At 41.7% G+C, this 14,473-nt stretch overlaps 1 protein-coding gene across 1 annotated transcript; it reads right to left on the reverse strand.

The window, feature by feature from the left end:
- Positions 1-8,101: 8,101 nt before the first annotated feature.
- Positions 8,102-11,393, reverse strand: LOC145123348 (P-loop containing nucleoside triphosphate hydrolases superfamily protein). Its single transcript, XM_079058555.1, has 10 exons — positions 11,094-11,393; positions 10,527-10,620; positions 10,206-10,319; positions 9,946-10,068; positions 9,335-9,439; positions 9,095-9,253; positions 8,933-9,001; positions 8,769-8,858; positions 8,556-8,696; positions 8,102-8,478 (listed from the first exon to the last, which is right to left on the reverse strand). The coding sequence occupies exons 1-10, from the start codon at positions 11,387-11,389 to the stop codon at positions 8,215-8,217; spliced, it is 1,455 nt and encodes a 484-aa protein (XP_078914681.1). The 5' UTR covers positions 11,390-11,393; the 3' UTR covers positions 8,102-8,214.
- Between the last annotated feature and the right edge of the window lie 3,080 nt (positions 11,394-14,473).

Here is a 14,473-nt window from a genome sequence, read left to right on the forward strand (position 1 = left end):
AGCATGTTTTCTCACGACGTGAGAAGTCATCCTGTAACATCCCAACCGTGAGGTATCCTTATTATTCCATTTAGATTTCATGTTTTAAGGTCTACTCGACGAGTTGACTCTATGACTCGTCGAGTAGCAGCGGGCCAGGACACGTCAATTAATGAGTGACTCGTCGAGTCGGCATGGGGGACTCGACGAGTAGGAGCTGGCAGTGGAAACCCTAATTTTCAGGGTTTTTGCACCCTATATATTGGATCATTAGCGCCTCCCACTGTCCTCTATCACCCCTTGAGAGCCAGAAACCCTAATTTCCGTGAGTGTGAGCTTGGAGAGTGTTTTGGAACTTTGAGAAGTGATTTTGTGAAGGGAACTTGTAGATCAAGAGGCTAGCATCAAGGGTTTTGTGTGGATCCAGAGTCTACTTCAGCTTGGGCACGTTTTAGAGGTAACCAGCTGTCACCTTAACCTCTTTTCTTCTAGAATCATTCATAGGTGAAGACTAGGGTTTTCTTTAGCTATTTATGAAGGGATTATGGTTTGGGAGCTAGATCTGAAGTTGAAACTTCAGATCTGAACCTCTTTTGAGTCCTAAGTCCATAAAGTTTCCAGCTCTTGTAAGGATGAGACTCTCTTAAGGTGTAAAGTTCCATTAGAAGCTTAGATTGGTCATTTAGAGCCTTTAGGGCCTTGCATGTGTGTAAAGTTTGCAACTTTACGTGATAATCATGCCTTAGAAGCTTGGATCTGTAATCTGGAACCTTGGCATGACTTAAAAAGTGTCTGCATGGATGAAGGTCTGCAAGGACTCGGCGAGTTGCTTAGTCACCTCGGCGAGTCTTATGAAGATGGTCATGAACTCGTCGAGTTGATGAACAAACTCGGCTAGTCCGTTGAAGATTGCCTTGAACTCGGCGAGTCGTTCGAAGACTCGGCGAGTCGGCTAGGGTTTCTCCCAATTCTTGGACACGTATGAACTCGGCGAGTTAAAGGGGAACTCGACGAGCCAATCAAGGATTTCACGACTTCTCAAGTTCAGGAAGGACTCGACGAGTCGGTAAAGTACACTCGACGAGTCGAGTCAACATGGACTGTTGACTTTGACTGTGGACTTTGATTTTGACCAAGAATTGACCAGTTGACTTATGAGGGTATTATGGTAATTTGGAAATTTATGAAAAAGGGTTTTATGGTAACTATAGGTGGTGGAGTTCGTGTTGGTGATCCGGGAGTTGAGCTTTCTTGTTTCAGACGTCAGTTGCGAGGTGAGTTATCCTCACTATATCAACAGGGTCTAAGGCACCAAGGCCGGCCCTTATGGATTTGTATTTGGATTATTACATGATATGTGCATTGTTTCTCATCCTGTTAGTTAGGATGGTGATATGCTTATGCTTAGTGATCGGGTCCGGTCGATATCCTAGTTACAGGATTATGCTATGATATGACCTGGGTAGGTCGGTGTCCTGGTTTTAGGACGTTGCTATGCTATTTGATCTGTTAGATCGGTTTGTCTGTTATTATGATAGCCTATGAATGTATATGCACATGTTGTTTGATTTGGGTGTTGGGTTGAGGCGATCCTGCTTTGTGCTGAAGGTCAACATACCCAGGGCGGTCCGGATAGACTAAAAAACCCAAGAGGGTATGATAGTCAGACCGAAGGCCCGGCGAGCGGTCCGGATAGGCTGAAGGCTCTGCGAGGCGGTCCAGACGTGCCGAAGGCTCGGAGAGCGGTCCAGATAGACTAAAGGCCTGTGAGGCAGTCCAGTCAGGCTGAAGGCTCATTATGCTTGCTGTTTGGTTATATGTTTATATGACATGGTTATATGGTTGGTATTTTGGGGGATAGCTCACTAAGCTTTCAGACTTACCGTTTCAGTTGTTATTTCAGGTACCTCTGGTGATCGCGGGAAGGCGAAGGCATGATCGTACCGCTCCTCTCGCTGTTATGACTTTTATGATTTGATACTGGGATACTCTGCTAACTGTATTTTGAGAACAAACTATGTAATGACTTAATGGATTAAAATGTTTTTGAAAGTTTAAATTGGCTTGAATTTTTGGGGTGTTACAAGTTGGTATCAGAGCGTTGGTTTGAGTGAATTGGAGGAACATGCGTGTGAATCCAGTCTCAAATCAAGGAAAGGTGATTATGTGATATGTTAAAATAGCATGTTAGTACTAGGTTAGGGATCTTCAGGAATTGCATGATACAATTGCCTGATTACATGATGTCTGCTAGCCTAGGGTTACCTTTATATGGGATTGACATCATTACTGTAGTTGCTTAGTGTATGCATCACGATTTTACATAACTAAGATCTTATAGCCTGAGAATGTTTTATTTGGCCTTATGTTCTGTTCTTGCTTGATTGGGAGCTTAGGGTAGGTTTGGATATTCGAAAGTCTATAGGGTCCAGCGTTATGTATGGCTAGCATACACTAGTGCTGCAGGGTTGGTGGAAGTTCCATGGATGGGTGAGTTGTGTGAGGCCGGGAGGCCAGTTATGAGATATTTAGCATTTCCTCTAAGAGTGAGGATTGAGCGCTCGCCATGTTGTGTATTCAGTTAGGGCATTGTGGTGATGCTTGAGGAAAATATGGGTAGGTGTGGAAGGTAGTATGGGCCCGTACTACTGAAAGCACATGACCCATACGCGTGTAAAGTAAGTCACAATCCCTAGGGATTAGTAGGGAGTTGACTCCCAGTTATTTATATGGATTATCTAATATCTTGTGCTATGTTTCAGAATGGTGATGACGAGGCGCTTTGTGGCTGGATCCGGTTCGGGATCAGGATCAGGGGACGGAGGCTAGGAGGGGCCAACAGCACCTGAGCCGGTGGTACAGATGGGTACGGACGAGTTGGATGCCATGATTCAGGAGATTATGCATGATGAGGTGGCTGCTATGTTTCGGGCACAACTGCCGGAGATGTTCGGGTCAATTAAGACCGCCATGGTTGAGTACTTTGATGAGCGCTACGCGACTCTTGCAGAGACAGCTGCCGCAGCAGCTGCTTCAGCTGTATCTGCGGCAGGGGGAGGAGTCAGTAGGGGTTTCCAGTACCGGGACTTCGATAACACGAAGCCCCCGACATTTGACGGTACACAGGACCCTATTCGAGCCATGAGGTGGTTATCCGATGTGGAGGGTTGTTTCTTCACGTGTTCATGTCCTACTGACCAGAAGGTCAGGTGCGCCCTGAACATGTTGAGGCTCGGGGCCAAGGACTAGTGGAGACTGACGACAGGGTCATACACGGATGAGCAGAGAGCTGCGGTTACTTGGGAGCAGTTCCGGGACATGTTCCGCGCCCGTTACATTCTGCGGGTCTAGCGGGAACGTTTGGCACAAGAATTTTTGAGTCTGAGACAGGATGGAGAGACGGTGACGGAGATCACATGCATGTTCACTGAGAAGGCGATGTTCTGCCCTGAGTTCGCGTCTGAGCAGGCCCAGATGACACGTTATCTGAGCATGCTCAAGACTGATATTCGACAGTTTGTTGCCACACAGCGATGTGATACTCTATTGGAGTTACAGGAGGCCACTAGGCGGCGTGAGTTGGAGATCGAGCTGTAGTTGAGGGAGCAGCGTCCGGCCCCAGTGCAGTCGCAGCCGGCGCCGAAGCGGTCTAAGACCGCTGATTCCAGGATCGGGGGTCAGCAGGGCCGCACTTGTGGAAAGTGCAGCAAGGGTCATACTGGAGCTTGTTGAGCTAGTAGCGGGTGCCACAGGTGTGGCAAGGAGGGGCATTTTGCTAGGGACTGCCGTCAGTCTGCCCCTGCCTCGGATATAAGGATATGCTATCATTGTCATCAGGTTGGTCACGTGAAGACCAAATGTCCACAGCTAGCGGCCAAGCCGGCGCAGGCTCCAGCGCCAACTACACTGAGGGTTACCGATGGGAGACAGGGTAGGGCAGAGCCCCCGAAGGCTCAGGGGCGCGCCTTTCAGCTTACGGTCGAGGAGGCCAAGGCAGCACCGGACGTGGTTGCTGGTATGTTTCTATCCTTTATCTCATTTACTATATCTGCTGTATGCTCATCTTTTGTGCCTGTTACTAGGTACGTTTCTAGTGAACTCCTTACATGCGTTGGTTTTATTTGACTCAGGGGCGAGTCTGTCTTTTGTATCTCAGACATTTAGTAAGGAGTTCAGAGTGCCAGTAGGCGAGCTAGAGTGTCCGTTGCGAGTCTCTATCACCAACAAACACGGGGTTTCTGCTTCTTCGGTCTATCGAGGGTGCAAGATGGAGATCTTCGGGGTACCTTTTCCGATAGACTTGATTCTGATCCCCATGGGGGATGTGTGTGTGATTGTAGGGATGGATTGGCTCAGTCGTTTCGGTGCCATGATTGATTGCGAGGGTCAGCGGGTAGTGGTTCGAACCCCAAGTGGGGGAGAGTTGACTGTATATGGTGAGGGCACCAGAGTGGGATCAGGGTTTTGTTCAGCCGCCAGGGCTCGGCAGTATATACAGCACGGGGGTGCAGGTTACCTAGCGTATGTATTGGATACACGAGTCAGGGATCAGATTTCGGTTTCCGATGTTCTGGTGGTCAGGGAGTTTGCAGATGTGTTTCCGGAGGAGTTGCCAGGGATACCTACGGAGAGGCGGGTCGAGTTCAGGATCGACCTGGTGCCAGACGCGACCCCTATCGCTAAGGCGCCGTACCGATTGGCACCGCCAGAGATGTAGGAGCTGTCATCACATTTACAGGAACTACTGGGCAAGCAGTTCATTCGACCTAGCAGTTCTCCATGGGGAGCACCGATCCTTTTTGTCCGGAAAAAGGACGATTCGCACCGGATGTGCATTGATTACCGGGAGTTGAATAAGTTAACGGTGAAGAACCGTTACCCACTCCCGAGGATAGACGCTTCGATCAGTTGCAGGGCGCATCTTGGTTTTCCAAGATAGACTTGAGGTCTGGGTATCATCAGGTCAGCGTCAGAGAGGAGGATATGGAGAAGACCGCGTTCCGAGCTCATTACGGACATTACGAGTTCGTGGTGATGCCGTTTGGGCTCACCAACGCGCCAACAGTGTTTATGGACCTGATGAATCGGGTCTGCAGACCGATGCTCGACCACTCAGTCATAATGTTTATAGACGATATCTTGGTGTATTCCAAGACCCGAGAGCAGCATGAGGAGCATCTACGGGAGTTATTGGGAGTCCTGAGACGAGAACGGCTGTACGCCAAGTTCTTGAAGTGTGAGTTTTGGTTACGAGAGGTCCAGTTCCTCGGACACCTCGTTAACCAGGAGGGGATTTTGGTCGATCCGGCCAAAATCGAGGCGGTTATGCAGTGGGAGGTTCCGAAATCTCCCTCAGACATCAGGAGCTTTTTGGGATTGGCAGGGTACTACCGGAGATTCATACATGAGTTCTCCAAGATTGCGGTACCCCTCACTCGTTTGACGAGGAAGGGGGTGGATTTCTGGTGGGGCCCTGAGCAACAGAGGGCGTTTGAGACCCTCCGACAGCGGTTCTGCGAGGCCCCAGTCTTGACACTCACGGAGGGATTTGAGGATTTTGTGGTGTTCTGTGATGCATCCATCACAGGTTTAGGGGCGGTCCTCATGCAGAGAGGGCAAGTGATAGCTTATGCATCGCGGCAGTTGAAGCCACATGAGACGAGATACCCTATGCATGACTTGGAGCTGGGGACGGTGGTTTTCGCCCTCAAGATATGGAGACATTACCTTTATGGGGTCCGCTGTACCATTTACACGGATCACAAGAGCTTGAGACATATCATGGATCAGCCAAACCTGAATATGAGGCAGCGCAGGTGGCTGGATGTAGTCAAGGACTACGACTGCGAGATCCTTTACCATCCTGGTAAAGCGAATGTGGTTGCGGACGCTTTGGGCCGCAAGTCAGCTGGGTCTTCCACCCCAGCGGTATGTATGAGGATAGCAGTGGACTCTCCGCTTGTGAGTTTGATCAGAGATGCCCAGGTTGAGGGCATGCGACCAGAGAATTGGAAACTGGAGAGGATCAAGGGTGAGAATACCTGATTTGAGCAGGATAGTCGAGGATTATTAACCCGATGCGGTCGGGTTTGGGTCCCGATGTCTGGTGGGGTTAGGCAGACGGTTATGGAGGAGGCTCATAAGTCTCATTTCTCTATTCACCCGGGGGCCACCAAGATGTACCGGGATTTGAGTTTGAGCTATTGGTGGCCGTGCATGAAGCGAGAAATCGCTTGGTACGTCGAGAGGTGCTTGACCTGTAGGATGGTCAAGGCTGAGCATCAGAGGCCGCATGGCAAGCTGCAGCCTCTAGAGATTCCCATGTGGAAGTGGGAACAGATCACGATGGATTTCATTACCAAGCTGCCAAGAACGGCGAAGGGATTTGATGCGATATGGGTCATCGTGGATTGATTGACCAAGAACGCCCATTTCTTGGCGATTCAGGAGAGATCTTCGGCCGAAAAGTTGGCCGACGTGTACATTCGCGAGATCGTGTCTCGCCATGGGGTTCCCGTTTCCATTTTCTCCGATCGGGATGTCAGGTTTACCTCCCGTTTTTGGCAGAAATTCCACGAGGAGCTGGGCACGCGGTTGCACTTCAGCACGGCATTCCATCCGCAAACTGATGGTAAGAGCGAGTGGACCATTCAGACCCTCGAGGATATGCTGAGGGCGTGTGTCATTGATTTTGGTGGGAGCTGGGATTCCCACCTACCGCTTGCAGAGTTCGCCTACAACAACAGCTATCATTCCAGCATTGGCGCCCCGCCATTCGAGCTGTTGTACGGGCGGAGATGTCGCACCCCGGTTTGTTGGGGTGAGGTTGGTCACTGGGTGATGGGTCAGACGGAGGTGGTCTTGTAGACTACCGAGAAGATTCAGCAGATTAGGCAGCGGCTGCAGACCGCTCAGAGTCGGCAGAAGAGCTACGCCGACAGACGTCGGTATGAGTTGGAGTTCCAGGTGGGTGACATCGTACTCCTGAAGGTCTCACCATGGAAGGGTATGATCCGCTTCAGGAAGAGGGGGAAATTGGGTCCCCGATATATTGGGTCGTTCAGGATCGTTGACAGGGTTGGCAAGGTAGCCTACAGGCTAGAGCTGCCGGAGGAGCTTAGTCGGATCCACAATACTTTCCACGTTTTGCAGTTGTGGAAGTGCATTGTGGACCCGAAGGCAGTGGTGCCACTGGATGACATTTAGGTTGATGAGCGTCTGAATTATATTGAGAGGCCGATTGCTGTTTTGGAAAGGAAAGTGAAAGTCCTGCGCAACAAGGAGGTTCCGTTGGTGAAGATACAATGGGAGTATGGGAGAGGATCCGAGTGGACATGGGAGTCGGAGGCTGAGATGAGGGAGCATTACCCGGAGTTATTCGCTACAGCAGACTTCGAGGACGAAGTCTAAGTTAAGTGGGGGAAAATTGTAACATCCCAACCGTCAGGTATCCTTATTATTCCATTTAGATTTCATGTTTTAAGGTCTACTCGACGAGTTGACGCTATGACTCGTCGAGTAGCAGCGGACCAGGACACGTCAATTAATGAGTGACTCGTCGAGTCGGCATGGGGGACTCGACGAGTAGGAGCTGGCAGTGGAAACCCTAATTTTTAGGGTTTTTGCACCCTATATATTGGATCATTAGCGCATCTCACTGTCCTCTATCACCCCTTGAGAGCCAGAAACCCTAATTTCCGTGAGTGTGAGCTTGGAGAGTGTTTTGGAACTTTGAGAAGTGATTTTGTGAAGGGAACTTGTAGATCAAGAGGCTAGCATCAAGGGTTTTGTGTGGATCCAGAGTCTACTTCAGCTTGGGCACGTTTTAGAGGTAACCAGCTGTCACCTTAACCTCTTTTCTTCTAGAATCATTCATAGGTGAAGACTAATGCGAGAATTTCTGTTATTGAAATCATAGGGAATACAGGAAGTCGACAGATCTTAAGAAAGGTGGGTTTTACATTCGATCAGGTGTTATAATCCTATTAAAGTATTCAACAATTAAGGATGTATTAGTGTTATAAAAACAACTCATATTGTGTTGTCCGACTTTATAAAATATTGAATTTTCGGTGCAATAATGTAAGCATATGAGATGAAATTACAACTTTATACAATGATGAAAACGTAAGCATGTGAGATGAAATATGTGCTTATGTGCATCAAAGGTTTTAAGATTACAATATTTGTGAGATTACTATGGACAAATAGGTAATTTCAACTCAACACTTACACTTACAGAAACATCTCATGACAATGAAACATCAATTCATTTTCATATCTTTGTAAAACAAATCGCTCTTCTGATGTTAATATGGAAGTAACAACACATTTACTTTCTGAAAATGGTTTTCTTCCTGTTCTTCCAGCTCTATGTAAATAATGGACTGCATCTTTTGGTAAGTCAAAGTTGTATATGTGAGTTGTATCAGGCAAGTCAACGCCTCTCCCCGCTATATCAGTTGCCACCAAAATGTATGCTCCTCCTTGTCTCAGTTCCTATTTCCAATTCAATTATTTATAGAATGAATTAGTAGGGGTAAATTGGTCATTTTACATGGTTGGTTGTAACTTACAGAGAAAGAAGCTGCCCTAGAGTTGAAATTTATCTTTTCCTCTAAAAGCAAAATTTCATGTTCCCCTTTATGTGAATTCTTCAAAGCATTCATTACAATATTTGTTGCAGGATCATTTCCAGCTTTCTTAGACTTCTCAGACTACAAAATAATTAAAAAAAAAATAATTAATAAATAAATTTATAACAGTTAGTATAATAATTAATAACTAACCTGTTCATTAACAAAAATTATGGCAGACTGAGGTGCATCAGATTGCAACAACCACAACAATGCTGAATGTCTTTCCTTTCTATTACATATCTGACAAAAAATTGCAAAAAGACGTAAATACCCTCGTCATAAAAAATAGCCATGGAAAACTTGTGTTGACTCACCAGAAATCGGTGGTGTAAACGTGGAGGCATTGGGTGAATGGGATTTGCATGAATATGGACAACATTTGCCTTTTGTATATAAATAAGATGTGAATATTAATAAGATGAACATTAAAAAAGAAAATGAAAAATTAAATTATGAATATAAATAAAATGAAAAACCTTTGTCCATTTTTGTTGTATACAATCGTATAAAAATCGTCTGTGTTGTGGGATTGAAGCACTTGCAAAAACCGTTTGACGAGTGTTGATTGATGAGTATGATATCAATAGCTTTCGAAGAGAGCTAACTTGTTGTGAAGAATTAAACATAAAATCAACCTATAAAAAATAAATATCAATTTAGATTATTAAATAATGAAAAAAAAAAACTAGAAAAAATGATGTTATTATAATTTATACCTCATCGATTACAAGCACACGCATTGAATCTAATTTGATCATATGCTTTTCAAGCATTTGGCATAAGCTTCCTATTGTTGCAACAATTATTGTAGGGGGCTCAGCCTGTAATCATATCAAATAATATTTTATATTTCAAAATTGGTCCCTGTGGTTTCCAAAAGTGTCACTTTAAGGATAACCATCAAAAGCATTACACCGTCAGTCCTTATGGTTTCAAAACATTGTATTATTGGTCCTTCATACGTTAATTCTAACTTTTAACCGGTTAGTTTTTTTGAAATGACCAATATGCCCTTGGACCAAATATATATATATATATATATATATATATATATATATATATATATATATATATATATATATATATTACAGAATTTGGTCCAAGGGCATATTGGTCATTTCAAAAAAACTAACCGGTTAAAAGTTAGAATTAACGTATGAAGGACCAATAATACAATGTTTTGAAACCATAAGGACCGATGGTGTAATGCTTTTGATGGTTATCCTTAAAGTGATACTTTTTGGAAACTACAGGGACCAATTTTGAAATTTTGTCTTTGTAATATGAATTAGGGAAATGAGAAAAATAATAAAATATAAATATCTACCTTTAACCAACTTTTTTGTCTTCTTAAAGTTCCTCCATCTAGAAGAGTCATAATAGTGCATGACTTATCTTCTGCTGCAGGTATATCAGGTTTTGCAGCTAGTATCCGAGCAACCTTTGCAACCTTTCATGGTATAAAAAAAACAATGGGTTAAATGCAAGAAATAGCAACCTACTATTATTATTAGGGACTTAATTGAATATGAGGTGAAAATGTAGGGACTTTATAGGAGATTTCCCAATTTTTTGAAGTAATCTTACTTGCATGCCCAATTCCCTAGTTGGAACCACAATCAATGCTTGTACAGCTGATCTTTGTGTGTTTATTACTGAAAAAATCTGTAACAAGTATGCCAAAGTTTTCCCTGAACCTGTCTGAAGAACCAAAGAATATATTAGAAAACAATGTCTTAATAAGTAAGTAGATAAATCATGGAAGAGGTTATATGATAATGTTCATAAATGAACTATTTTACACAGGGATAAATTTGGTATAGATATATACAATACATTATAATTAAGAAAAGTTCCATGAAAAATGTAGAAACAGAAAAAGTCTTAAGCAGTTAAGAAAATATTCACCTGGGCATGGAGAATGCAATCTTGGCCAGAGAATAGAATTGGTAGAGCTTGTCTTTGTATCTCTGTAGGCATAAGGAATCCAAGTTCTTCAATTCTGAAAACAAAGTCAGGAAAATCAATCATCTCATACTTTTAGCATTGGTCAAAGCAAGAAATCATCCTAAATGCATCTCAATTTGTAAACATGAGTTCCTTGTAGCCCCTTGCTCAATTATTCATCAAATCAATCTAAATGTGTCTCAATTTGTAAATGTAATCTTAAGATAATGTTCTGTTGTTTGGATTATATAATTTCTTTAAGAAGTTATATTTAATTGTCATGATATCAAAGGCCACAAATGATCCCACGATTATGTTAATGTGATTTGTCAATGGTAATTCTAGTATACAGACCTAGAATCGTAGTAACTACATGTACATTAAGCTTCAATATAATCACTACTATAATTGTAACATTTTCTATGGAGCAAGGGTTTCATTAGATGTTACAGGCTATTCCCATTTCACTGAAGATTAAAAAGACGTAGAATTTTATTAACAAAATAGATAATAGGAATGAAAGGTGACCTTCGTAAGACATGATCAGGCACGCGGCCTTCGCAGATAGTTCGAAGCGTCAAATGTTGATCAGCGACAAAACCGCCGACTTCTTCGTTCGTTGATATAGTGGAAGACGATGTGATTGGGGCAATTGAACTGCAAATTGAGTTATTCAAAGTTCGGTTGGAAGAGAGTTGGTTAGAGCCAATGGAGGGGTATGTGAGGAGAAGGGTAGGAGGGATAGTATGGGCGCGTTTGTTACAGGAAAAGGGGAACTTCCATAGGAGAGCCTGCAGCAACATTTCTGTTGAAGAAGAGGCCATGGAGTGTATTGTTCTATCCGTATTATTTGCTCGGTTTTATATTAATTTTTTTTATTGTATTTATATTTATTAAATTGGGACAATTTTAATATTGTATATCTTCTTAAATATATAAAAAAAAAAGATAATGACTTAAAAAAGGTAATATATTTTTTTTGATTTGTACATATTTAGTCATTGAGTTTTTTTTCGTCCACATTTATCCTTTCAAATTATTTAATTGTACACATTTAGTCTCGTCCACATTTACCCTCTCAAATTATTTAACCGTACACATTTAGTTCTTATGACCGGCTACACCGGGTAAGCTGAAAAAAATAACTTAAACGTGTAATATATTTCTCATTTTGTACGTATTTAATATTTACTATTTTTTTGCACATTTAGACCTTAACATTTTTTTGTTGCAAAATAAGTCTTTGTTGTTTTTGTACACATTCGGTACTTATGATCGTTTTTTTTTCTCACTGCATCATATATGAGACAATCATTAATAAGGTGTTCAGGGTTGTTCATGCTTATGGCCACCGCCACCGCGACCTTGGCTGCTTGATTGCTTAGTTCTTGTGGTTTGGTTTGGGTCTTGTGTTCTGGACGTCGTGACTTCTTCATTCAATCACATATTTTAATGATATCTATATCCACATGTTTGTATTTGAGTTTATTACAATTTTCATTTAGATGACCCCATTAAAAACACTATATTTTTAGTTACGATTAAAAAAAACATTCATACATACATTCATAAAAAACACATGGATATAGAGATCGTAAGTAAAAATATATTACTTTTTAACAAGAGTAATCTAGATGAAATATATAGTAGACTCAAATACGAACGTCTGGATATAAAGATGGTTAAACTTTGTGATCGTATGAAGAAGTTACGACGTTCAGAACACAAGACCTAAGCCAAACCACAAGAACTAAGCAACCAAACAACCGAGGCCGTGATGTCAATAACCCTGAACAACCCCCGAACACCTTATTAATGATTGTGCTGCGGAGGATGACACAAGAAACCCTAAAAAACTGATCATATGTACTGAATGTGTACAAAGACCTATTTTGCAAAAAAAAAAAAAAAAAAACATTTATTAAGGACTAAATGTGCAAAAAAAATTTATTAAGGACTAAATATATATAAAGTGAGAAATATATTACCCTTTTAATTCATTTTTTTAGATTACCTGGAGTAGCCGGAAATAAGGACTAAATGTGTACAGTTAAACAAGTTGAAGGGGGTAATGTGGACAAAAAAAAACTTAGTAACCAAATGGGTAAAAATCGAAAAATATATTACCCTTTTAATAAATATCATGTTTCGACAACTTAATGTTATTTTTAATAAATTTTCTGAATATTAGATTTATCCAAATAAATTTAATTTTAATATTTTTAAATATTTTTGTAATGCCCGATATATCGATTAAAATCCTAGCTAATTATTTCCTTTTCTTTTGGACTTAAGAACCCAAGTACGCGGGGCATACATAGGTACATCGGGCATACTTCGAAGATTGTATGAGTCAGCGTAGCCCCCTGGTACACTGGGTGTACCTAGGGGTGTTGATCGGGTAATATTTTCGGGTTTCGGGTAATTCGGGTTGGGTAATTTGGATTTTTCATGTTAAAAAAGTTACCCATTACCCGACCCAAATTAAGTTCGGGTAATTCGGATTTAGGTAATTCGGGTAGTGGGGTTGGGTTTGGATAATTCGGGAAATATATAATTGTTTTTTTAATGACACCTGAAAATAAATTTAATGAAATAAATATGTCGTGCTCTATTAGTCTTGTTTATATAAACAAACGAGGTATAAACGAAGTTACTCACACTTTGAATATTGAGATTTTTCAGTCAATAATACTTGAGATATCAAGTAATCTTTTAACAGCTTAATCTAATCTAATAAGATGTTAAAAAAAACATATAACTAAAGATCTTAGTTTAAAAGTTTAAAATGTTTAAGATAATTGTAGCCATAAGTTTTGCCATGTTCTGAAGTTTCGTCAAGATAATGAGTTTGTTAGTTGCAATAAAAACTATAATCTAGAAAACAATTAAGTTTTAAAGAACATGGTGACATATCAACAAATGCTTTTAATATTGTTGGTGTCATACTTCCATAATAAAAGAGATTCATGTTTTACAATAATGATAGTTAGTTTAAGCGTGATCAAATACCTGCTATAGAGTACAAACTCTACGAAAGAAAAAAAAAAGAATTTTTAAAATAATTTGGGTATACCTGAAACCCAACAAACGTACCCTATACCCAGGCCTGAAAAAAAAATCGGGTTATGTGACAACCCGAAATTTCTATTCTGTACAACCATTCACTCCAATAGAAGTCAGAACTGTTTCTGCTAACTTTCAAGCTTTTAGGAATCAGTTTGAGTGTTTTAAAGTTAGTACTACAAGAGATAACTGGAGAGAGGATGCCCTAGGGTTTATTGTGCAACAATAAAGTCCCAAAACTCCAAGAGCTTGGAGTTTACAGCCTAAACATGGTGTTTACGGCCGTAAACCCCAAGAGGTATAAATATGACACTTAGTCATTTTATACACTTTTTCACCTTTTCAAGACTAGAACTCAAGATCCTCTCAAGTATCATCCGGTTTTCTTTCTTGATCTTCAACTTGGTAAGTGTTTCTTGCCCTAATAAGTTGATATCTTACTTAATCTAGTGATCTTACATGATTTCATCTGTGAAATCATTCCATTTGTGTAGATCTTCAAGTGTTCTTAGTTTCACCAAGAACACACACTAGTGTTCTTGGACTTTTAACACTCTTTCAAGCTCCTTTATTGTAAGTACTCTTACCCTAGTGTGTTATAAGACTTGTTACACTCCTTTAATCATCTAGAAAACACAAAGAACACAAGATCAAAGGGAGTTTACGGCCGTAAACTCCCAAAACCGTAAACCCCCTTTTGGTGGCCATTAGGGCCATAAACCCTATAGGATGCAAGGCAAGTGACCCAGAACCCATCCTTGAAGTGCTTAGGACCTTAAACATCAAAACGACCATGAACCATTAGGGTTTACGGCCGTAAACACATGTAGAAATGGTCCATG

The sequence above is a fragment of the Lactuca virosa genome, chromosome 7, assembly GCF_052849685.1.
Source record: "Lactuca virosa cultivar CGN04683 chromosome 7, Lactuca_virosa_CGN04683_v6, whole genome shotgun sequence".
In the NCBI taxonomy this organism is placed as follows: Eukaryota; Viridiplantae; Streptophyta; class Magnoliopsida; order Asterales; family Asteraceae; genus Lactuca; species Lactuca virosa.